The 25,935-nt window shown below is 45.4% G+C and overlaps 2 protein-coding genes across 2 annotated transcripts; one reads left to right on the forward strand and one right to left on the reverse strand.

Moving 5' to 3' along the window:
• The first annotated feature begins 724 nt into the window (after positions 1–724).
• Positions 725–24,125, forward strand: LOC121433564 (Golgi phosphoprotein 3-like). The gene is made up of 2 exons (XM_041632022.1): positions 725–1,289; positions 24,077–24,125. Exons 1-2 carry the CDS (start codon positions 1,065–1,067, stop codon positions 24,101–24,103), a joined length of 252 nt encoding a protein of 83 aa, XP_041487956.1. The 5' UTR covers positions 725–1,064; the 3' UTR covers positions 24,104–24,125.
• LOC121433563 (adenylate kinase isoenzyme 6-like) lies at positions 8,292–8,838 on the reverse strand. The gene has a single exon (XM_041632021.1). The coding sequence runs from the start codon at positions 8,811–8,813 to the stop codon at positions 8,292–8,294; it is 522 nt and encodes a 173-aa protein (XP_041487955.1). The 5' UTR covers positions 8,814–8,838.
• Positions 24,126–25,935: the final 1,810 nt, after the last annotated feature.

The raw sequence follows: 25,935 nt of genomic DNA on the forward strand, positions 1-25,935 counted from the left end.
TAATGTTTTCTCACAAGTTCCACCCTTCTGCTCCTCCAAAGCCCTCTCGGGTTTGGCAGCTTTCCTTTTCACTTGATTTGCACAAACTGCCAAGCACGCCAAGAAGATTTAACCTAGTAATTACATCGAAAGAGATTTAGGACTACAAAGACGTGGCATGAAACTCAAGAGGTTTAGTGTCGCCATAAAAGGATCCTAACTGTACAGTGCTTCCTGCGCCCTGGCTACTTTACAGCCCCAGCTGGACGCAGGAAATAAAGTTTTACAAACACAACTCGTTGATTTGTTTAACCTCTCTCTCTACAATGGAACACAGTACATGAACACTTTTAGACGCCTGAGTGTAGATGGCTTCCTTTAAGCCAAGGAGTCCCACAGGCAGCGAGCCAAGTTCTTCTTAATACGTCGTGGGGACCCGGGCCACCTGGGCTTAGGAGCTGCCTCCGAGGACTGATAGGGATGCTAAGGGCTCGGCGGGGTCCGCCCTCCCGTGGCCTCTGCTTCCGGGATCCAGGAGAGGCCTGGCTGGTCGCTGGCGCCAGGTCGGACCGTGAAGGAAAAGGCAGAGGAAGATGACAGCGGAGTCCGACACCGCTCCGGACCTCCAGTCCCTGACCCGAGTGACACCACGACGGCTGGAAGCCCCGCAGTCCGCCGGGGTTGGAGGCGGCCAGCCACGCCCCTCGCTCGCTCCGCTTCCGGCACCCCGGCCCGCCCCGCGGCGGCACTGCCACATCCTCCGGTGACGTCAGCGCGCGCCGCCATATTGGGAAGCGCCGCCGCCGCCGCCGCCGCCGCCGCCGCCGCCGCCGCCGCCTCCGCTCGGGATCCTGGGCTGTGTGGGGCCACGACCGCGGGCGGAAGGCACCCTTGTGTACCCCGCCGACTCCCGGCCCGCCGGCTTCGCCCAGCCCCGGCTCCTCATGACCGCCTTCGGCCCCGCAGCCCACGGACATCGCCCCAGCGCCGAGGATTAACACGGAAGCACCTGGGGCCGGGGCGGTGAGGGAGAGCCGGCCGGTCCCGCGACCCTGTCGGTCCGGCGCGGCGCTTCGGCCGGAGTCATGACCTCGCTGACCCAGCGGAGCTCGGGCCTGGTGCAGCGGCGCACCGAGGCCTCCCGGAACGCTGCCGACAAGGAGCGGGCGGCGGGAGGCGGCGGCGGCAGCGGCGAGGACGAGGCGCAGAGCCGCCGCGACGAGCAGGACGACGACGACAAGGGCGACTCCAAGGAAACGCGGCTGACCCTGATGGAGGAGGTGCTCCTGCTGGGCCTCAAGGACCGAGAGGTGCGGGCGGACGGGCGAGCCGGGCGGGGTGGCGGCGGGGGCGCGGGCTCCAGGTGGGCCCCGGTGGGCGCCGGCCGAGGCCGCACCTGCCCCTGGCTCGGGAACCCAGTGGCCCGGAGCGCCCAACTTGTCCCGAGGAGTGTGGGGGTCAGCCCCGTCCGGCGGGGCCCTGTGCGTTCCGGATCCTCCCGGTACCGACCCCGAGTGCTTGGATGTCCTCTTCCTCCGCTCACAAGCACTCTTCCTTTTGAAATCTTGGCCGTCTTTGCCTTGCTTTCTTTCGCAAACGATTGCAGTTCCGACCTGAGACAGCTCGGTACACCCAAAGTCTCGGAGCCCCCCAGCGCTCCCAACTATTGAGTCTTGCTGTTGGAGCTACTTGCTGCCGGCCCCTTTTTATGTAAAACTTCAGTTACTCTGTGCCGTTGAGAATTAGCAAAGTTATTTTACTGGGTCTTGTTTAAAAAGTCAACGAAAATTGCTTTAAAACCGAGGAAGTAACTTTTTGGGTGAACTCGGTGTGAGAGAGAGATGAGTTAGGATTGCGGTTCGTTTATCCGTCGTTGCCCTTAGTTTTGCCATTTTAAGGGAGGGCTTTGTCGTGAAGTGCTGGGAATACCGGGTTTGTAATTTGATGAAAGGCCGCAAAGATTTAGATAGGCTTAAATTGTATTCTGACTTTTGGAAGGGTCGTTCGCGCTCCACCCGCCACCCCCCCCCCCCCCCAACCCAGAAATTTTACAGAGAAGTTGAAAACATGCTAGTGACCGTCTCTTTCCAACATCTGGACTCTGTAGTTAACGTTTCACCTTATTACATACCCATGCTTTAAAGGAAGCGGTTATTTTTAAAGACAGACTTGCAGGTTTGGATATTTCATAAATCATGTATGATGAGGTGGCCCGGAAGCTTGTTTCGTTTCAGTATGGAAACTCTAGACAACACATTTTGCGAGTCAGACAGGTGTAAGTTTTTAGAATTCAGAAAGGACAGCAGAAAAACTCCAGTTCATACCTATAAAAAAAAAGTTTTTAGTTCCCCAAACTTATCAGCGGTAGAAAGATGAGTTGTTTTTTTTTTCCCCCTCCTGGACTGTTTGTGTTCCCCGGATATTAAACTGTCCAGGGAAGTGAGTCTTGATGGAAATGGTCACGTGCCTCACTAGTAGTCATCTTGAAGACAATTGATGGCACTTGAAGACACTTGACTGTAAAGGGGCACACTACCTGTTTAATTACAGTTACTGTGAGGAAAGCAGGTGACCTGTGTTTTCTTTTTGTTGTGCGATTTAGAAGCTAGGTGCTAGTGCCGTAGTAACGCGATTTTAGAAGTATTCATTTAGAAAATATTAAGATTGAGAAAGTAGGCTTCTCAGTACTGCACATTGTTCTTTACTCCCCTTCCTCCTCTGGAACAAAACAGATTATAAGACATTTTTAGAAAATATAAGAAAAGCAAAAAAGAAAAAAAGACTGTATTTCAGGGTTAACATTTTGATTCCATATGGATAGAACTCCGTAAAGCTAAAACTTAACAAAACCTCCTTTTTGATGTTGTCACACTGAGCCATAATGGTGAGAAAGCACCTTTTATTTTAGAGGCATTACTCTGAATGTTTAAGCTAAAGCTGTCAACACTTTTCTGTGATTGGTTCCCATGAAGATAATTGGAAGAATTTGTTGAAATTTAATGATATTGCAACATATACATAGTTTGTTTTTTTTTTTTGAAGTTCTTTGATGCCAGGTAGTTGAAACCATCTGTTGTGATTATTTCGCATAAATAGTCTACTTCATAAGTTATGACCAAGATTCAGCCAGACTCTTAGCTAATCTTTAGCTTTTTTTTTTTTTTTTTTTTTTTTTGAGACGGTTTCTCTGTGTTGTTTTGGAGCCTGTCCTTGAACTAGCTCTTGTAGGCCAGGCTGACCTCAAACTCAGAGATCCGTGTGCTTCTGCCTTCGTGTGCTGGGATTAAAGATGTGCACCACTACTGCCTGACTTTTTTTGCTTGTTTAAAAAAATATAGGCAAGTCCAAGAAGTGATAGTGTGCAGGAGGCTAGGATTTTGCATTGTCTTCTTGGTTTTAGAGATTCTCTTGTATATATTTCTTCTTCTCATTGAATATACACATACCAGAACTATAAACTATCCATTCTTTTGGGGAGGTTCTCCCTTGCCCTTTTTGTTTTTAAAAGACAAAGGTCTTGGTGTGTACTGTAGGTTGACTTCCAACTCCTGGTTTCCTGCCTCTGTTTCCCTGGTGCTAGAGTCATAGACATACTTTATATTCCTTTTCAAGGACCAGGAGTTTTCTTACCTTGTCCCTAGGCACTTAAGCCTGTATTAGATTTCAGTTTGTTAAATTTGTTATTTACTAAAGTTTTAGGGGCTGGGAATATGACTTAGAAGGTAGAGAGTTCTGAATTTGATTCCCAGCTCTGCACAAACAGCTCGGTGGTTTATGCCTATAATCCCAGCAAGAATATCAGAAGTTCAGGGACATCTTCACCTACATAGTAAGTTGGAGTGTAGTAAGAGGATGGGCTACACAAATACAGAAGGACCTCCTACACCATTGGAGGTCAGTCTGAGCTATATGAGAAACCAGTTGGCTTTAGACTGCTTAAACAGAACTTGTTTAAAGACCTTATTAGGTCTTAAACTCAGGACAAATGGCTAACTGGGGTACCTATCAAAGCGGGTTTTGGCTGCCTGACTCTGTCAACATCACCAGTAACTGCCTGTTACAGAGTCCTAACTCCTCAGCACTTCCTACCCAGTCCCCAACCCTCAACCTTTCCAGCCCTTGAGCTTCATGTACTACTGCTCTTTCTATATAACCCAGCCATTTGGGCTATTTGGTCTCTTGGCCGCTTGCTCCTTTTGACTTCTGGTTCTTCTCCCAGGGGATCTCCTCACTCCTCTTACATGGCCAGGTTCAGTCTGGACCCTTCCACATGCCCCTGCCTGTTTTTATCTACAATAAACCTTTCCTCAACCTATACCTAGCAACAGCATTCAGTCCTGACAATTGATTTTTTTTTTTTAATTCAAGTTGGCATTTCAGTTTTTTTCTTTCCTTGAAACACCTGTACCTGGGACTCTTTAAGGGGTTCTGGCACTACGTCTGGGTGAAGCGTATGGTATTTAGAAGCCACTCACTACTAGAGTGTCAGATAGGTTCACCCATGAGGTCAAATTAAGTAATTAGCAGGATTTCTTTGAATGGTGTGGGGCAGAACAAGTGGTAGGTATTTTTCTTTCCGTTATTTATTTGTGCTTTTCCATAGATGCATCTACTAGAGTAATTTCAGCGTACTTCAATAAGAATTACCTTAAATAACCAAAATTATAATTTTTCTTTTGTTTTAGAAGATTAAATTCAAGGGCCTCACACATACTGTACCACCACTAACTTTTGAGTTACTTTATTGTGACAGATCTAAATACTTGAGGTTGGATTTGATCATTTCATTTCCTTAGCTATTTAAAGATTTACTTATTTTTCTTTTACGTGTATGACTGAGTGTTTTGCCCACGCTTGTGTGTATGCACATCTAGAGTGTGTTCTTGATGCCTGAAGAGTCCAGAAGAGGGCATCAGATCTCCTAGTTACAGATGATTGTAGGCTGCTCTCTGGGTCCTTAAAATTGAACCTGGGTCTTCTGGAAGAGTGGCCACCAGTGCTCTTAACTACTGAGCTATCTCTCCAGCCCAAATTTGACTATTTAAAATGTCCAGTTTAATTTGGGAAGATAGCAGGGTTGGTAAAGTGCTCGCCACAAAATACAAGGTTCTGAGTTTACTACCCAGCACTCAAGTAAAAAGCTGGGAGTGGTGTTGCAAGGTTAGGCAGAGACAGTGCCTCATTGCAGCCCCTGAACCAGCCATCCTCCAAGCTCCAGACCAGTGTGAGACACTGTCTGAGAAAACAAGGTGGTTGGCATCTGACGGTAACACTGAAGTGACCTCTGGCCTCTACATGCACACATACCTGCACATACAGTAAAAGAAGAAAAAGGTATGCCTGTTGAATATAAGTGAGGCTTTGTAGTCTTGTAGTCTTCCTTTGCTTTACATACTTGTAAAGTTTCACAATTTTCATAAAAAGTGGGAAAATGGTCACTTCTAATGCTTTAGATTGTGCTTTTGTGATTCTTACTGTTTACTAGAATAAACTTCTCTTACACTTTTCGTTTTGTCTTGCTGGGGGAGGGGTGGGATTCTCCGTTGTGTTTAGCCCCAGAGTTGCTCCTTCTTTCCTTTCTTCCTTCCTGTCCTCCCCTCCCCTCCCCTCCCCTCCCCTCCCCTCCCCTCCCCTCCCCTCCCCTCCCTTCCTTTCATTTTGAGACAGGGTCTCTCTACATAGTCCTGGCTATCCTGGAACTCTGTAGATCAGTCTGGCCTTGAACTCACAGAGATCCTTCAGCTTCTGCCTCCCGAGTACTGGGACTAAATAAATTTGGGTGCTGCAAGGATTGCTTCACTTTGTTTTCTTGAACCCTCTCTGGATCCTCCTGCCTCTGCCTCTCAAATGTTAGGGTTATTGACAGCTTTAGGAGAGCTTCTTATTGAAGTGTCTTCTGTTCTTTTGCGCTGTAGCTAGACTTGTCCAGGCAGTGGTTCTCCCCAGAGACTTTGGAGGAAAAAGTCTTGGGGAGGGGGTGGTATTCTGTAGACCCTTCAGAACAGTGTATTCTTGTGTGTATCGTGTTCTCAAACATGGTTCTTTGAGTTTTCTTCCTGATCTTCTGGTGCTGTCTTTTTCTGCGGTCATTTTATTTTTGTTTTTTAGTCACCTGATTTTCTAAGTTTTAATAGCCTTTAGTAACATCCCCTTTAAAGACAGCATGTCTAATGCTTAGAAGAACTCTATTGTAGTAACTCTTGAAATAAGTAGTGATTAGCTGTATTTGGAGAAAAGATGGTAATTGGCAGACCTCAAATTTATTGTATAGCCTGGGCAGTTCTTGAATCTGAGGACTGTTCTTGAATTTGTGATCCGCCCCCTCCCTACCTTCCTAGGATTGTGATGACAAGGTGTGCGGCCAGGCTTAGTTTGGAAGTTTATAAGATGGAACTGACTTTGTGTGGTTTTCACAGTGTCCAAAAATGAGTTCTTTTTGAAATGAATCCTTGGGATACAGTACTCACTTACCAAGATCTATAACTGTTTTGTAAAAATAAAAATTACCTCTATATATACAATTAATGTATAACAGCTCTACTCTCAAATCTATAAGCCAGTAGTTATTCATCATATTTTCAGAACTTCAAGATGTGCTAAAAGTTGGTAGTAATTAAAAATTTAGTAAAATAATTTTGCATTTTATGATTCCTTTTTTTCTCTTCTCTCTCCCTCCCCTTCTTCTCCCCTTCTTCCAAGGCAAGTGGATCTCCCACCTCCTCTCCAGTGCTCCCTTTCTCCCTCCCTCCCTTTTGGTCTTTTGAGACAGGGTTTCTCTGTATCTCTGGCTGTCCTGGAACTCATTCTGTAAATCAGGCTGGCATCGAACTCGCAGAGATCTGCCTGCCTCTGCCTTCCTGAGTGCTAGTGTTAAAGGTGTATGCCACCACTGCCTGGCTATGATTTCTTTTCTAATACTAATTATATTCCCTTGATATTTTTGAAGGGTTTGCATTTTCATCTCTTTAAGTCAAGTATGAAGTTTATAGCCTATATGAAAAATAAGCAGGAAAGAGTGCAGCCTGTTAGCACACTGTGCTGTTGCAGGGTAACCTTGTATATACACTACAGTATTATAATGTAGCGTGCTCTAACATACACAGACTTAAAGAAAACAGGATATTTCTCTTCTTTCATAAGCTGCAGAGTTGCAGTACAGCTAATGGGGCCTGGGAGATGGCTCAGGGTAAAGTGCTGGCAGTGCCAGTGGAGGATCTCAGTTTGGATAGCCCCAGCATGCGCTCATAGAGTTGGGTCTGGGCAAGGCCCTTCTGTAATTCTAGTGCTCCTGAATCAAGATGGGTGCTAGACACAGGAGTATCCCTGGAAGCTTACAGGCTAAGTAGCCTGGTGTGTTCAGCAATGAACAACAAAAACCTTGTCTCAAGAAAGGTGGGAAGGGGTCCAGTGAAGATGGATCAGTTGATAAAGGCCTTTGCCACCAAGCCTGATTTTGACCAAATGATAGAACAGAACTAACTCCACCAAGTTGTGCTCTGACCTACAATAAAGTGGTGTGTGTTAATGTGTGTCCCCTGAAAATAATAAATAAATATGATGAGATCTGAGTGATAGACAGCAAGGACTGACATTTGAGGTTGGTCCTGGAACTACACAAACGGTGGACAGTCACATTCACTTGTGTATGCATGCATGAGGTAGGAGTAGAAAACAGTAAAGTGGCACTGTCTTTCCTCTTCCTATTTTGATGGTGCTGGGGATTTAACCCAGGGCCTTGCACCTGCTAAGCAAGCAGCACTCTGCAGCCAAACTACATATTCATGCCTAAAGTTAATTTATTTTTAAACTTAAGTTATATTTGGTTTACTTGGTTTATTAGAGAAAGTGTTTAGTTGGCATCAACAGATGTAGTTTAGAAATTTTGCTTGTACAGTTGACTTATCTCACCTTGACCTATACCCGTGACTCAGTAAATATTCTTTTTTTTTTTACCCATTGACCAGATTTATTATCCATTGAGTTTGATTTTTTAGGTTTAATCCTTAATAAAATAATTTATATTAGTATCTGAGATTCTTTAAGCTTTCTCATGGAGAAAAAGAAATCCAGGCAGCAGCTAGAGCTGCAACATAGTTTTCTTCTGCTGATCCTTGGGCATTCTGTTATGTGACTGAGTGATATCAATAAGGGTAGCTATACAGTGGCCAGGCTGGTTCCCCCACACCCCTTTTGAGACAGAGTCTTAACTACATAGCCCTGCTTGGCCTAGAACTCACTAAGTGGAACAGCTCTGCCTCCCAGGATCTGGGATCAACGGTGTGCACCACCGCGCCTGGCTAACCTCCTCTAGGTCAAGAGTTATGATCTTTGACCCACTGCTCAATCCACTTTGAGATCTGGTTGATGTTATTATCCTCTAGCTGCTCTGGTTCATTACTGGGCAGCTGGTGCACAATTTCTTCTCTGTAAGATGCTCTGGCTTCTTCATAAAGAATTTGGAAAATCTCACACTGAATGTTGTCTTGTAGTTTCTTCGCATTATAACCCCGTGTTTCAAGTCTTTTGTACAGTATACTATTATCTGTTCTCAACACAAAAACTATATGAAACAAGTGTTCAGGAAAGAAATCACAACCATGGTAATCAACGATAACGCCGCCTTCGCTCATCTGACTCTCTAACTCATCAACGACTCGATCTTCATCTAAAATGGGACAACCGTACTCTTCATCGTAGCCGTCATACAACTGCCCTTCTTGAGCTAAATCACCCACATTAACGTACTTCAGTCCTGATCTTGACGCAAGTTCTTTGCCTAGTGTGGTTTTTCCAACCCTGGGTGTACCGGTGAGCAGGATGTTCGGAAGCTTCATAGTCCTCCTTCCCAGGCCGCCAGCGCCTCGGCTCCCTCAGTAAATATTCTAAGTAAATCATACACTTAACACAAAATTATTCCCAAGAGAATGAATACTGATCTTGAAGGTGGTGCTGGAAAAACTTCATGTTTAAAGCTTAGCCATCCAGCATGTAAATTTAGTGTGTAGCTCACCTTATGGTTCATGAGGGAAGAGATAGTGGGGACAATGGAAACTGGCCAGGGGACAGTAAAATAAGTCTTACGCGAGTTTGCACTTAAGTCACTTGAGAAACTTTTTGTTTTGTTTTGTTTTTTGGTGTATGTGGTGAGATTGGCTCCCAGAGCCTTGGCATCCTACCTGAATCATCTGAGTGAGCTACATCCCTAGTCCTAGAAAGGGGCAATGGGGACATGTCTGGCCACTTAGGAGGCTGATGCAGGGGGACTACTGATTTCACCAGTTGGAGGCTAGTCTGTGCAATACAATGAGCTTCTTTCTCAAAGAACAACAAACTTTATTGAGAGGAATTTTATTTATAACAGAATTTGGCTGAGATTAGTAGGTTGAGGAACACTTTAGCATATACACTACAGAAAATTATGAGTTAAAATTTTAAGGAAAAAAGTTATTTTAGGTGACCATGTGAAGAGAACATGTATCTGTCCACCCTTGGCTTTTTGAGAAAGACTAGAGATTCAAGGGCTTACGTGTCGGCTGCTGGTGGTTACTGTCACCATTTCTTGGTTGGGACTGAAAGAACGTAGGGCCTTGTGCCTGCTATACATATTCTTAAGGGTTTTACCTTCAAGTGACAGCCCTTACCCTAAATCCATTTTCTTTTTCACTTAAAGATTTATGTGTAAGTGTTTTGCTTCCGTGTGTGTAAGTGCACCCTTCCCACCTCCCTACTTCCCAGCCATAATTGACCCTCAGGATCTACCGAGTCTTCCTCCTGTCTTCTGTGTCCTCCCCCTTCTCATCCTCTCGGGTATCTCCAGGCTGGGCCCTGCGTGTACCTGGACTGCTCTGCAAACCTTCTCCATGCCTCTTTTTCATCTGTTTCTCTCCAATCTGGTCACCTTTCTGTAGGTGGGGTCTTTCTAAAATGCCACTTACCACGTTTTGTTTTTAGCAAGAAAAATGAGAAAATTTATTCAGGAAGGCTATACTTCTAAGCCAGGGTCGTTTATTAGAAGCTATACTTGCAAGCAGGAAAGCAAGTTGGAGAAGAGAGGAAGAGTGCATTCTGCAGCCTGCAGCCCCTCTGCAGGAAGTGTTGGGCCTCTGCTGCTTTCCTAGGGCAGGGCTTTTTGACTTCTTGCAGAGCACAGCTCTCTGGCTCATTTCATAGCTTGGGTGTTTTTTGGTTCCGTATATGACTTTGTGGACGCAGAACATCACTCATTAACATCTCATAACTCCACCCAGGGCTATGTGGTTGACTCCTAAACATTCTAGCACGCCCCTGTGCCTATGCCTGTGTTATGAGCCAGTCTCAGTCAAAGGTTTCCAGTCTTCCCCTTTGCCAAGTTGTTTTTTGTCACATGTTAGTTCTGCAGTCTTTGACTAAAGCTTTCTGGACCTTACTGCCCCCACTATTCTGCCCCCACTCTTTCCTGAGAACTGTGGTTACAGAAGTTTTTGGGGTGTTGGTGTTGGTGAGTATGTTTGTTTGTCTGTGTGTATGTACGTGTGCATATGTGAGTGTGTGTGTGTGTACGTGTGTGTATGTGTTTGTCTGTGTGCATATACATGTGAATGTGTGAGTGTTTGTGCATGTGTTTATGGGTGTGTGCACGCATGTGTGGGTGTGTGCTGAAGGACCAGTCTGTCTTCTGTAATGACTTCCGTGTTATTTAGGGCTGTTGTCCTAAATTTATCTTATAGGGTAAGAGTTTAAGAGAAGCAATCTGGATCCCCTGTAGTAGAACCTGGCTGGAATCCCTGTAGCACAAGCAATTTAAGATGGAACTGCTATCATTTGTTTTCTGATCCATGCAGCAAAATACCTGGCAAAATCTACTTAAGGAGGACAGGGTTTATTTTGGCTGTTTGAGGATACAGTCCATCAAGGAGGGGACTTAGAGGGAAGGCGTGACTGCAGGAGCTGGAGGCAGTCCGTCTGCAGCATCCACAGTCCAGACACAGAGAGCAGGGAATGCTGCTGCTCAGCTCCTTTTCATTCAGTTCAGGACTCCAGCCACACTGAGGACGAATCTTCCTGCCTTAACTAGCCTATTCCAGAACTTCGCAGATGTGCCTAGAGACTCATTTCTGTGTGATTCTAAACCATGTTAGGCTGACAAGTCAGATTAAGCACAACACTGCTGTATTGCTTTCATTCTGAAAAGAGGTTTGAGACTGATTACAAATTCACAGCTCTAGAGAGTCCCTTCTGGGTTCCCGGACTGGGTCCCTGGGGCTGGGTTCACTGGTTTTACCCTCCTTTCTGGCTCACTAGCTGATAACAGTGGATTTTGAGGGGCGCCCAGTGGTACCCAGGTTCTTTCATTTCAAGAAGAAAGAATTGGACAGAGACACAGAGATACTGGGCAAGAGAATTTATTCAAATGGGATGGAATTCCAAGCAAGGTTCACTTATTAGAAGACACATTTTCTTTTATTTCTGTACATAATTTACATATGAGTTTAAATTTAATGAAAACCTTGAACAGTTTCAGCTGTACTTCCAGTTATCACTGTGGTGTTCCTTTCTGGTTTGAGTTGTATTTTAGACTGTAGTAGACTCACAACATTTCTCCCTCCCCTTTCTTCCCTCCAAACCCTCCTATCTACCCCTCCTGCCCACCTTCAAATTCAGGGCCTTCTTTCTCACTAATTGATATCACATGCATATATGTACATGTACATACATATACGTTCCTAAATATAGCCCGCTCAGTATGGATAATGATACTTGCATGTATATTTTCAGGGCTGACTGGCCCTGTACTGGCGTGCTCTTCCCTGGAGACAACCACTCCTCCCAGATCTCCTCAGTTACCTACAGCTCTTTGTAGGGCTGAGGCCTCTTGGACTTTTCCTCATCCATTTTGGCATGCCCATTGGTGCGGTTCTTGTTCATCTCATGCTTGGCAGACATGTTGGTGAGTCCTTATGGGTGTAGCTTCTGGCATTACTAGGAGACACAGTCTCACAGTGAACTCTCTGATCCTCCAGCTCTTAACATCTTTCCACCCTCTCTTCCTCAATGTTCCCTGAGCTGTTGCCAGGCTTATCAGGTGTTATCATGACCACCAGCTCCCAAATAATGACACGGAACTTCTTATTAATAATGAAATCTCAGCTTTAGCTTAGGCTCATCCCAAATTAGCTCTTATAACTTAAATTAACCCGTTTATATTAATCTATGTTCTGCCACATGGCTTGTTACCTCTCCTCCATACATCTGACCCCCTCCATGTCTCACTGGCATCTCTGAGTACCTAAGATTCTTCCCCTGTACCGATTTAGAGGATTCTTCATCTGGACCTGGCTTTCCTATGTGTCTGCAGCAGTCTCTGACCACGTGAGCCAAACCTTTAGTGGCCCTGCTTAGCACATGATCCTGGCAGCTGGCTCTGCTCTGCCATGGGTCAGTGAGAGCTGAGCTTCATGCCCCTGGGCCCCTGCTGGGAGCCACATTTAACCACCCCAGCTCTACAGAGTTGCTGGTTTCATGCTATGAAAGGTGTTTCTATCTAAGTTTCCCATTCTTTCTAGTAGAGTGCCATTCAAGTGCTTAGCTGCATAGCAGGGCCTCTTAAAGGAGCCACACCTCTATATGTCCGCAAACAGTGGCCTCTGTGTCCTGGACTTTTCTCAGCTTTCTCAGACCCTATTTTTGCATATACAGGCCGGACCTCCACATGTACCAATCTTCCTCATCGAACTCCCCAAATAATTACAGAGACTAATTACAAATTATGAAAGCTTGGCCTTTAGCTTAGGCTTATCCCCAACTAACTCTTAAAACTGTTTGTTGTTGTTTGTTTGCTTGTCTGTTTTTCAAGACAGGGTTTCTCTGTAGCTTTGGAGCCTTTCCTGGAACTTGCTCTGTAGACCAGTCAGGCCTCAAACTTACAGAGATCCACCTGTCTCTGTCTCCTGAGTGCAGGGATTAAAAGTGTGTGCCACCACCACCTGGTTTTAGCTCTTATAACTTAAATTAGCCTGTTTCTAATAATGTACATTTTACCACATGGCTTTTTACCTTTCCTCCACTCCATATGTCCAACTCCCTCTGTGTGTCAATCACTGGCGTCTCTTGTCACACCCAGATTCTAACCCCTGAGTTCCTTTCTCTGCCTGGAAGACCCACTTATTCTCTCCTGCCTGCCTGGCTATTGGCCAGTCAGCTCTTTATTAAGCTACTCAAGTGCCTTAGACAGGTGAGGCAAAAGACAGACACAGCTTCACATAGCATGAACAAATATCCCGCAACACTGAACCTTAGGTGCAAGAGTGTTTTCTGGATGTATCCACTGGGCTCCACCACTCTATATTTTGATTGGTTGTGGTTTTTTGTAATGATCTCCACCTGTTGCAAAGAGAGGTTTCCTTGATGGGGTGAATACTACACTTATCTGTGGGCATAAGGACAAATGGTTATAGATTATTGTTAGGGATTATGAAAAAAGACATTTTTCCATGGAAGCAACCAGAGCAGAGAGAATTTAGCGCCTTCTGATTGCCCTTAGAGTGATGTGGGATTCCTCTCTCTATGCTATGATTACTATTGATTAATAAAGAATCTACTTTAGGCCTATGGCAGGGCAGAATAGAGCTGGGCAGGGCAGACTAGGCTGAATGCTAAGAGAAAAAAGACAGAGTCAGAAGAAGCCATGGAGCCCTGCCGGAGACAGATAGTGGATGGAAACTTGCCCGTAAGCCACAGCCACATGGTGATACACAGATTAATAGAAATGGGTTAAATTAAGATGTAAGAGGTAGCCAATAAGAAGCTAGAGCTAATAGGCCAAGCAGTGATTTAATTAATATAGTTTCTGTGTGATTATTTTGGGTCTGAGTGGCTGGGAAACAAACAAGCAGCATCCTACAACATTAAAGTTGTGAGCTCCCTTTTGGGGCCATCATTACTAGCCCTGTCTGCCTTCACGTAATGAAAGCAATGCCCAGAGTCTTGAGAAAGGTTCCCAGGTCAGAAACTATCTATGTGCTACTCAGCTGCCAGCCATGAGGTTTATAGAGTGCAGCCTCCAGGGAAGGCAAGTCAGGAAGCCTGGGACCCTCCTGGGTACTTCACCATAACTTTTATATTAACATAATACTAATTTCATAAATACTGATCCACCATGACACTCCGCCCAGGCTTATACTGGTGTCTTTTCTCTTACAGTACCGATAAGGGACTTAGAAATACCCATTTGCTAACTCAATATTACAGATAAATATTTGAATACCTTTTTTTTTTTCAAGACAGAGTTTCTCTGTAGCTTTGGAGCCTGTCCTGGAACTAGCTCTTGTAGACCAGGCTGGCCTTGACCTCACAGAGATCCACCTGCCTCTGCCTCCCGAGTGCCGGGGTTAAAGGCGTGCGCCACCACTGCCTGACAAATATTTGAATATATTTAAAGGACTCTTGTGTAATGTGCACAGCCCAGTACCTGTTACAGCTAAGCAGTCAAGTTTGTTAAGCAGCTAAGGGGGTGCTTAGAAAATGTTGACATTTTCTCTCTAGAGCCACTTCCCTCTGTTTGCGTAAATGGTGAAGAAGAAAAGAAAACACTGGCTTTTTACCAGTGACATATTTCCCAAGGAAGCTGCATTATACAGGGTCTTTTCCTCTCTCCCACTTGACAGAGATAAATGTTGCCTCTCTGTGTTGACCAACTTTCTTCTTTCCTATTAATTACATCACAGATCTTATTCTTAGAAATGGAAAGAGCTAAGTGGAGTTGTTTCTTGCACTCATACCCACGTAGTTGGATCCCGATCAAAGACATTAATTACCATGGGCAATACTTACATTTTGAAGGATGTTGACATAGAAATGCCTACAGTATAATCTGTAAGTGATAAGGGCATGGGCTTTAAAAATCACACCAAACAAAAATCATGATTTCATTTATGCTTATCTGTAGGAAAGTGGAAGAAAAAAAATATTTCAAAATGTCAAGCTGTTATCACAAAGCAAAGGTATTCCTGTCTGGCTTTCAGCAACTTCTTCTCTTTTGTTCTATTACTTTCTGTGTATGGGTGTTTTGCCTGCATGTGTGGTTTGTGCTCCATTTATCAAAAAACCAGAAGAGGGAATTGGGTCTCTTGGAACTGGAGTCACAGAGGGTTGCAAGCCATCACGCGGGTACTGAGCATCACATTTGGGTCCTCTGGGAGATCAGCCAGTGCTCCTATAGGAGCATCACATTTGGGTCCTCTGGGAGATCAGCCAGTGCTCCTAACCATCTCTCCAGTGCCCCGGCAGCCTCTTCAGACAGTTTCAAAACTGTTCTTCCTTTCTACAGTGAAGCCAGGAATTACTTACATTTCCCTCTACCTCTTTGACTTCAAGAGACAAAAACCCAACTCAATTACGCCTTTCCCGAAGCGGGGAGTCATCGATATGATCTTCTCCTAACCAGGAACTCAATGAGAAACAGCAGCGCCCCAGCAGTTACTGGAAACACATGCAAATGCTGCCCCCTCCTTCTTCGTCTTCAGGCTTTCTCGGTTTGTCTTCGTTTCCTCAGTCTTTGCTGGTTCAGGGAGGGAAAGCGTCCACTGAAAGACACCCTGTGCTTTTCAGTTCTGGCACTAGCAAAGACTCACTTTCCCCTGTTTCAAGATCCAAGGCATCACAGGGTAAAGCTTGTGAGTGGCCCAGTCTGGGCCTGTTGCCAGCCAACAGCATTAGGCAGGTCACTGGGGCTATCCCTCCTTCAGCAACTTGTAAAACCAGTTTTGAACCTGCAGGACTTCAATTAGTGGTCAAAAGAATGGATCATCTGAGTCTCTCTCTCTGGTCCTGTGTGGAGACATGACACTCTAAGCTGGCCAAAAAAGCACAAAATCACTATCTAGCTGGAGGCTTCCTGGTAGGGAACAAAGGTGTACAAATTGCCAGATTCCTTAAGAATTAATTGGAATGGATTGGGGTATGCCCGTAATCCCTGCACTTGGGAGGCAGAACCAGGAGAATTGCTGGTTAAAGGCCATCTTGGGCTACAGAGAGGTCTAAGCCAGCCAGGGATACAGAGCAAAGAATGCTGTCTGGGGTTGGGGAGAGAGGCCAGTTAGTGAAAATACTTCTGAGCAAGCAGGAGGATCTGAGTTATGGTTCCTTATTACAGGAAGGAAGAAAGGAAGGAAGGAAGGAAGGAAGGAAGGAGGAAAGAAGGGGGAGGAGGGATGGGGAGGAAGGAAGGATGGAAGGAAGGAAGAAAGGAAGGAGGAAAGAAGGGGAGGGAGGGGAAGGGAGGAAGGGAGGGAGGAAGGAAGAAAAGAAAGAAAGAAAGAAAGAAAGATAGATGCCAACCAGCAAGATGGCTCCCAGGCAAGGTGCTTAGCACAAACCTGCCCATCTGAGTCTGGTTCCTAAGACCCACACAGCATAAGGAGAGAAGTGACTCCTGAGAGCCATCATCTGACTTTCATACTAATGCAGTGACATAAAAGCACACAACATAATCCCTAAATAAATAGATGCACAAATAAATGTAATTAGGACAAACATTTGAAGCCCAGGGCCTAGAGAGAAGGCTCAGTGACGGAGTACCTGTTGCTCTTACAGAGGACCCACATTCGGCTCCCAGAGCCCACATAATGATTAACATTTCACTGGATCTGATAATCTCTTCTGCCCATCTCAGGTACCAGGTATGCACACGGTGCACAGACATACACACAGGCAAAATACACATACACATAAATAAAAATTTTAAAAAGACAGGTATGTTGGACATCTATAATCAATCCCACTACTGGGCGAGCAGAAACAAGAGAATCACTGGGCTGTGTATGTGTATGAACAGACACACTACTGTCTGTTCCAAAGACTTTAGAAAAATAACGTAAAGCTACCATGCATCATTTCCATGTTGGAGGGAAGCTCAGAAAACACAACAGGATGTTTACTGGGAGGTAGAATGGTCCATGCTGCAGGGTATTTCATTAAGCTCAGGAAGTAAACAACTCAGTAGTTTCAGGAAGTCCCTGAAACCGGCCAGATAGACTAGGCTCCTCCCTCTCCAAGCGGATATAAGCAGTAAGGACTGCTGAGAAAGCCCAGAGCTGAGCTGCCTGGAAAAGGCCCAAACCAACTGAACTGCTACCGGGAAAGGACACCCTTTAATCTGTTGAGCTACCTGTGACTGGGTACTGTGCTCCGAGTTTCCAGCTGTAGTGGGCTGTCACCCACGCTGGGGTGGGATTTTGGTGATATGGTTGTCTTCAGTCCTGTAAGTAACCCTTCACCCATATTCCTGTAAGAAGACCCAGTAACACTTCGTGGTTCATCAGAACAGGACTTTAGTGGTATCCACCTTTTCATCTGTAATTGATTCCCTGGGGTAAGTGAACATTTGTTCGTAGAGCCCCAGAAATAGCATCACACAATAGAAGCCAACCTGAGAACGCATAATGGGAAACACAGACTAACACCTTCTAATAAGAGAACTCTCACTTCCTAATAAGATCACTAGGGACTGAGAGTAGTGAGAGCAAGGCAGGTGCTTCTGTGACTTTACAAAGCCAGGTGCCATCTCAGAATGACAGGCCTGCTCATTGAGGGCAGAGGACAGTTTTCAAACCCTAACACAGGTCCCTTCCTTGATTTCCTCATTGACTGAGTAACCATTGCGGAGTCTCACACGTCTCCTTCTTGACAAATACTGTGCCTGGGTATCATGGTTAGGATTTCTATTGCTGTGATAAAACACCCTGACCAGAAGCAGCTTGAGGGGATTTATTTCAACCATTAACTCACAGCTCACACTCTGTCACTGAGGGAAGTCCAGAAGGGAACTCAAGGCAGGAACTTCAGCAGAACCTGTGGAAGAATGTCCCTCCTGCCTTGCTCCTCATAGTCCACTCATCTGGCTTTCTTATACCAGGGTCACCAGTTCAGGGGCGGCACTGCCCACGACGGGCTAGGTCCTCCCACGTCAGTCACTAATCAAGAAAATGCGTCCCAGGCTTGTCCGCCGGCCAGTCTGCTGGGGCATCTTCTCCGTTGAGGTTTCTCTTCCCAAACGACTGGAGCTTGGGTCACATTGACAGGACAGCAGCCAGCACAATGGGTTCATCTCTGTCTCACATCCTGCTTGTTTCAAAGATTATCAGGCTCATGATCGTGTTGTATCTTCGGGGTAGTTGGCTGTGATAACGTCTTACCCTAAACGCCTACTTTTGGCGGGGGGGGGGGGGGGCTACTAGACTAGCAGAGTTTAATGGGGGTTGATTTTTGTGTATCTGTAATTAGACCAAAGCTGACTCAAGACACTTTATTTTGAGAATGAGCATCAGGTTTTATTTCTTACAAAGCCAACTGTGAGCAATAGGGGACTAACCTCAAGAACCTCCAAAGCCATTGACCCCGTAACAGACGCTGATGAGACAGAGATGGACTTTTACGGGGATAGCGATCGTGTCCATGGGACAGACTTAGCAGCTAAGCTTCTTCACTCCCCCAGTCAGCCTTTTCTCTGTGCCATCAGGAAGGCCATTGCAAATGTCCAGAGAATGTTCTGAAGGCCCCAGGGCCTCTCTGCCTGTCACTGCTCTAGACTAAAATCTCCAGTCTGGGGTTGCAGTATATTTGATAGGATGCTTGTCGGACACGCACAGGGTCCTGGCATCACATAACCTGGGGGTGGTGGCATGTGAATATAATTCCAGGACTCGGGTGGTGGAGGCAGAAGGGCCAGAGTCATTGTTGGCTATATATCTAGTGCAAGGACAGCCTGGAATACGTGAGATCCTGTCTTAGAAAATAGAAAAGGCAAGAGAAAGGATGAGAAGAGAAGAGAAAGAAAAGATCTGTCCACTGAGAACAGGAGTCCGGGGCGAAGACAGGGTCTGGCCTCTACACCCTCTGCTCCCAGAGTTCCAAGAATGAACAGAGGAATGTTAGGACCTCTTGCATTACAATTTAAAGAACTGATTTGAGGAATCTGAGATTAGAGGGTCATTGTTGTAGCAGGCCCTCAGACCTTAGCACAGCTGACTCAATGAGAGAAGTACCATTCGGGCCGTACAATACCACACAGGGACAGTACCACCTGCCAACGTGAAAACAAAGACCTAATCCATCAAAATCAGAATTCTAGGGAAGTCCCTGAATGTACTGACCTTGTTTTTTGGCTTCTGTAGTTCTGCTTCTGGCTAACTGTTCTTGTTAACTGAAGGATGTCAACCCAGGATGTGGGTTTTTTTGTGCTTAAAAGTTCACCCTGAGAAAGGCTCAGGGCTACATTAGGATCCCAGCCCAGGAGAGTTGCCAGCTGGCTAATGAAGACTCCCAGAAGTCCCCTCTGATGGGTATCCTACAGTCATCTCACTTTGCCTGTGTGGTCCAAGGACGCCAGGTGATAGAACAGGTGGTGAGGTGGGCCATGAGGGGAAGGAGAAAGCAACCGGGTCTTCACACTCTCACAGGAGTCAGGAGAAGGCAAGAAACAAGGCCACAACACATGAAGAGTCTTGTGAAGAAAGAGACACACAAGGCCAAAACAGAGCCTTCTTGTCAAAATGTCCTCAGTTTGGTCTTGAGGTCTCTCTGGAGTAGCTGAACACTGTAGTCCTTCTCTGGCAGATTTGGGGGGACTCCACCATGGTGAGTTTGTGATGTGTCTTGTAGGGAATGATTTTGATTGGTTGGTTGAAATACTGGGATCAAGCCAGGATCTTGATTATGTTAGGTAAGCATCATTCTACTGAGATCACCCCCAACCCTTTAAAACTTTTTTATTTTGAAGTAAGAACTTGCTCAGTTTCTGCCCAGGCTAGCCTCAACCTTACTATTCCTTCTGCTGTAGTTTGCCAAGTAAGCTGTGGCTACACGCATCTGTTGTGGGATATCTGTACACTATGTGAAGGTATATTGCTGCAATTGGTTTAATAACGAGCTAAACGGCCATTAGCTAGACAGGTGGTATAGGCGGGTGAAGAGAGAAAGAGGAGGAGGAATCCAAGCGTTCAGGGGAAGCTAGATGCACTGAGAAAGCAGGATGGGCAGTACAGAGATAATGTAAAAAGACATGAGGCAAAATGTAGATGAACATAAATGGGTTAATTTAAGTTATAAGAGCTAGTGGGACAAGCCTAAGCTAAGGCTAGGCTTACATAACTGATAGTAAGCTCCATGTCATTATTTGGGAGCTGGCTGACAGGACAGAAAAAGACATATACCACCATGGGAATAATACATTTTTTTTTAAAAATTACATTTTAATTTGTTTATTGTATTATGGGGAGGAGGACATGAATTACCACAGTGTCTGAAGGGAGAGGACCACTTGCAGGAGTCAGTTTTCTCATTCCACCACGTGGAACTGAGGTTGTCAGGCTTGGCAGGGGCATCTTTACCCTCAGAGCCACCCCATTATCTCTCGGGTCAGCAGTTCTGATCAGTAGATTATATGTAACAGTCCCATAGGGCCTTCAAGACAGACATCTGAGTTGACCACAGTGAAGGGTCCAGGGAGACAGAGTGGATCCCAAATCCTGCTGCCGGTTAGAAGAGAGTTCAGCTTATATGTAATTGTTTCCTTCTTTGTCTGTTTAGCTGAGGATTCAATCTAGAGGTTTGCACAAGATAGGCCAGTGCTCTTCCACTGAAGTATATGCCCCAGCCTTTCCTACTTGCATCTGAAATGCATGAAATTACAGGCGCTCTGAACAGCTCTTCCTTAATAGGACTTGAGCCCTTCTCCCTCTACAGCAACTCTGAGAAGTGAAAAAAAAAATCAACTAAATTGTCAGTTCTGCTCCCAAATTGGGATTATGTTTTCAGACCAAGGCAGAAGGAAGGCTTTAGATAGCCATTAAGTTCAATTATATATGGCGAGCATATGTTTTTGCAGAGCTAAGTTTGTTTTTTTTTTATATAATAAACCAGCAAGCTTTACTTAGTCATACAAGCTAAAACGTGGTTGAAAAGCCATAAATTATACCATAAACCTTTCATAACGTCAGAGGCCCAAATTCAGACGAGGAGCTGGGGAGCAGGTAAAGTGCTTTCTGTGTAAAGAATGAGGATGCAGTTTCACTCCCTAGCACCTCCTGGAGAGCTGGGTGTGGTGGCACTAATGATTGCAGGGCCGAGGAGGCAGAGACAGATGGAGACCCGCTTCTCATTGGCCGGCCAGCCTACCTGCTGAGATTCAAGCCTATTCCAAAGTACAAGGAGGATGGCTCCTGTGGGAAAACACCCGAGGTTAACCTCTGGCCTCCACACGTGCCCACACACATGCACACACACACATGCACACACACACATGCACACACACACACATGCACACACACATGCACACACACGCCTCTGATTAGATTGTCTTCTTTAGGTCACTCCTATGTACATCCTGCATGGATTTCTGCAAGGCTGTGCTGGTGGCCAGTGCCTGAAAGTGTCATCAAGGTCTCTCACCTCACAGACGGTGGGTGACTGGCCTCTGCTGCACTGGCCTCTCCTCACCACCGAACTAATGTCAGCACTCGTGACATAAACATAAAGCTGGAGGATGCTAAGTGTCTTAGTTACTGTTTTATTGACGTGAACAGGCACCGTGACCAAGGCAACTTATAGAGGGAAACATTTTATTGGGTCTTGCTTAAGTTTTAGGGGGTTAATCATTGATCATCACGGCAGGGAGCACGGCAGGGAGCACAGTGCTGGCAAAGGAGCTGAGAGCTCACATCAGATCCTCAAGCTGCAGGCCAAGGAAGACACACTGGGCATGACTTGGTGTTTGAAACCTCAAAGCCCACTCCAGTGACACACCTTGTCCTACAAGTCCACACCTCCTAATCATCTCCAAATAGTTCTGCTCACTGGGAACCAAACATTCGAACATGGAAGCCTATGGGGGCCATTCTCTTTCAGACCACCACACTCGTGAGAAGGAATTCTTCAAATCTGATTTAAGGTGCCAGTTATGTTATTTTCACTCAGAACTATTCTGCATACTTTAATCGGGAATTTTCCTGACCAGTTTTTTTTTTTTTTTTTTTTGCACCCCGCACTAGGAACTGAAGCAATAGTCTTGTCATACTAGACAAGTGCCTAGCCAGTGATATCCCCAGCCTTACACAAGGACAATTTTTATCCTTACGTTCACTCTCCATGTCCACCTAGGTCTTCAAATACAGCAGGCCTGGGGAAATAGTTCAGCGGGTAAGAGTGTATGCAAGCGTGAGAACCCAAATTCAAACCCCACACTCCGAGCAAAAAGCCAGGTGTGGCTACGTGACCTTGTAACCCTAATGCTGGGGCTGGGGATGGGGAGAGGCAGGTGATTCCTGGAATTTGCTGCTAACTGGCCTTGCTCCAGATTCAGTTGAAAATCCTGTCTCATAGGAATGAAAGCAGGAACAGGGTGTCCCACCTCTAACCTCTGTACACAGGGGCACATACCTATACCACACACACACACACGCACACACACGCACACTACACACTCTCATATGTACACATACAAAAAAGAAAACAGAGACTAGAAGGTCTGTTGAGGACAGAGCAGGTGGGTTGTTTTTGAGAGAGGTAAGGCAAGAACCCCAAATATCGCCCTTCATTCATTAACTAGTAGTTTAAGCACCTTTGGTGTCTAAGCACTACACCTGATAGGAGGACCAAAAAGAAATAATTAAGGGCTGGAGAGATGGCTCAGAGGTTAAGAGCATTGCCTGCTCTTCCAAAAGTCCTGAGTTCAATTCCCAGGAACCACATGGTGGCTCACAACCATCTGTAATGAGGTCTGGTGCCCTCTTCTGGCCTGCAGGCATACACACAGACAGAATATTGTATACATAATAAATAAATATTTTAAAAAAGAAATAATTAATGTGCTCTAACCTTAAGAACTCTGCAGTTAATAGAGTTAACCAAAATAAAATCCTTCAGACACAAAAGACTTGAATAAACAGGAAAACATGTGTGCTCCCAGAACATACTAGAATTCCCTTGGGTTATTTTTTTTGTTTGTTTTTTGTTTTTGGTCTTTCTTTTTTATCGTTTTTATTGAGCTATATATTTTTCTCCGCTCCCCTCCCATTCCCCCCCCCCCCCCCCCCCCCGTCTACCCTGTCTCATAGTCCCTGTGCTCCCAATTTATTCAGGAGATCTTGTCCCTTGCGTTATCTTAAAACTAAATCTAAAACTAAAGTCCACTTCTGCACAAGGAGAGTGCAGGGGTGCGTGCCTATAGTATTCTAGGAAAGTGGAGACAGGAGGATCAGGAGTTTAGGGTCATCCTTCACTGCATAGCAAGTTCGAGACCAGCCTGAGCTAAAGGTAGCTTTCTGTCAAAACAAAACAAACAGCCAACAAGATGGCTTAGTTTGGAAAAGACATGCCCGCCATGCAACTGTGAAGGCCAGAGTTCAGATTGCCAGATCACAGGTAAATTCCAGGATAGCTTCACAGCCTATGTGTAATCCCATCACTCAGGAGATGGAATTGCCAAACATTCTGTTAGTTGACTAACAGGATTGATGAACTTTGGGTTCTAGTGAGAGAACCTGCCTCAGTGTATGAGGTGTAGAAAATTGAGCAAGATACCCAGTACCAACTTTTGGTCTTCACATGCATGTTCATACATGCATACACACCTTCGCACACACTTTCACCCACATACATGTAGACTTGCATACCCATATACATATAGACCACATACATTCTCACACACACACACACACACGCACACGAGAAACCCATCCATTTCATACTGATAGGTGAACTGATTAAACAGAGGGGAGAGAGGGAGGAGATGCGGGATAAGTGGAAGGAGGAATAGATTGGAATACTGCTTTACAGTCTTAACAGTTAAAAAAAAAGTTTGGGCAGGAAGCAGTGATCGCTAAATATTTAGAGATAATGTCTGCTAAGGGACAGGATATTTCCTCAGCCCTGAGGTGTCTCAGAGGACAGCTTGCCATTTGCAAGGAGAAAATTATAGCTATTTAGTGGAGAAACCAGATAACATGTGGATCAGGTGTTCAGCTAACCTCAACCCTCGGGGCGGGGGGCTGACTGATGGGGCCCCTCCAGTTAAGATGCCTCAAGAAGAGACTGTGTACTCACCTCAGTGTTTATCTCCTCCCAGGGGACCTCAAACTCAATCAAGGCATGAGGAACCACTGGGCTGGAACAGGTAGGGGATACTTCTTAAAATAACTGACTCAGATTCTTTTTTTTTTTTTAAAGATTTATTTATTAATTATGTGAACAGCATTTTCCCTACATATATGCTGCAGACCAGAAGAGGGCACCAGATCTCATTACAGATGGTTGTGAGCCACCATGTGGTTGCTGGGAATTGAACTCAGGACCTCTGGAAGAGCAGTCAGTGCTCTCAACCTCTGAGCCATCTCTCCAGCCCCCCTGACTCAGATTCTTTAAGCGCCAGCTCAGTGAAAGAGAGAAATGCTGACGAAGTTTCGGGTTGTGAAGGTGAAGGAGGCGGGTGAGAGGACTCGGTGATGAAGGCGTCTGCTGCTAATGCCTGGCGGCTTGAGTTCAATCCCTGGGACTCACATGGTGGGAGAAGAGAACCCCAGCTTTCTGCAAGCTGTCTTCTGACTTCCCCACTGGAGCTGTGGTATGTGAATGGAAAAAATAACATAAAAAAGAAGGCCAGGACTGCTCCTGGGTGTGGTGGAGGGGAGGATTTCTTGTGGATAAAAGGGAAAGTATAGCCACAGGCAGGGACATCTGGGAGAGTCCAGCATGAACATGACCCTAAGCGGGCCCACATGAGGAGAAGGGGGAGGGGAAAGTCAAGAGAGTAAAGGGTAGATAAAACAGAATAGGGTAACCAATATGGTTGAATTATATAGGGAAGGGCAGCCCAGCCTTTGGGCTGGAAAAGTTGAGAGCAGGAGGCGGGGCATGCCAGTCATACCTTGTAACAGGTAGGGACTGAGGGATGTTGGGAGAGCCTGGTGGCTGACCAGGTTCACTTTGATATGTTAAATGCGTACATCAGTTAGCCATTTTTCCTGGTTTGAGCCCTAACATCATGCACATGTGTGTATTTGTGTTCACCTCAATATCACACACATGTACACATATACACAAACATAGTAAATGTAATATTAAGAAAGTTTAAAAAGGAAATATAGTTGTTTCTGAGAGCTATACATGGTCATGTTAAGAGTACCATCTTTGATTTCTTTTTTTGTAAACTATTTTATTTTATGTGTATGAGTGAGTTTTGCCTGCATGTTTGTGCACCACGTACATGCCTAATACACACAGAAGCCAGAAGAAGGCATCAGATCACCTAGGACTGGAATTACAGATTGTTATGTGCCGCCTTGTGGTTGAATTGAAGCTGGGTCCTCTGGAAGATCAACTAAAAAGACATCTCTTTAGGCCCTGATTTCTTTGTTATCTCTTTGGGGTGTGTGTGTGTGTGTGTGTGTGTGTGTGTGTGTGTAGGTCAGAGGTCAACCCCAGGTGTCATTCTTTAGGAGCTGTCAACTGTTGGGATAATCTTTTTGTATACTGTGTGAAATGTGTCTCTATTTTTACCTCAGCTGCCTAAGGTACCTGCTGATTGGTTTACTAGAGCTGAATGGCCAATAGCTAGGCAGGAAAGGATAGGCAGGACTTCTGGAAAAGAAAAGAATTGGAGGCAGGAGATTCACCAACCATACACAGAGGAAGTTGGATGTATGGTATTGAGAGGTGGTAATGAGCCATGTGGCAGAACATAAATTGACTGGATTAATTTAAGTTTTAAGAGCTAGTTGCGAACAAGCCTAAGCTAAGGTCAAACTTTCATAATTAATAAAGTCTCCATATTTTGGAGCTGGCAGTCCAAAGAAAGACCTATTATGGTCATCCCTCCTTCCCTCCCTCCCTCCTTCCCTCCCTCCCTCCCTCCCTCCCTTCCTCCCTTCCCTCTTTTCTCCCTCTCTTTCATCTCTATGTCTATACTTGTGTACCCGTATGAGTACA

This window comes from Microtus oregoni, unplaced genomic scaffold, assembly GCF_018167655.1.
Source record: "Microtus oregoni isolate MIOR12 unplaced genomic scaffold, Mior012 000040F_ref0000088, whole genome shotgun sequence".
Classification (NCBI taxonomy): Eukaryota; Metazoa; Chordata; class Mammalia; order Rodentia; family Cricetidae; genus Microtus; species Microtus oregoni.

What these genes read in the sequence shown, in the direction of transcription:
- LOC121433564 (XM_041632022.1), top strand. Translation starts at nt 1,065, where the DNA reads ATGACCTCGCTGACCCAGCGGAGCTCGGGCCTGGTGCAGCGGCGCACC. An exon ending in TGGGCCTCAAGGACCGAGAG is followed by an intron (nt 1,290 to 24,076) that starts GTGCGGGCGGAC and finishes ATCTCCTCCCAG; the next exon opens with GGGACCTCAAACTCAATCAA.
- LOC121433563 (XM_041632021.1), bottom strand. Translation starts at nt 8,813, where the DNA reads ATGAAGCTTCCGAACATCCTGCTCACCGGTACACCCAGGGTTGGAAAA.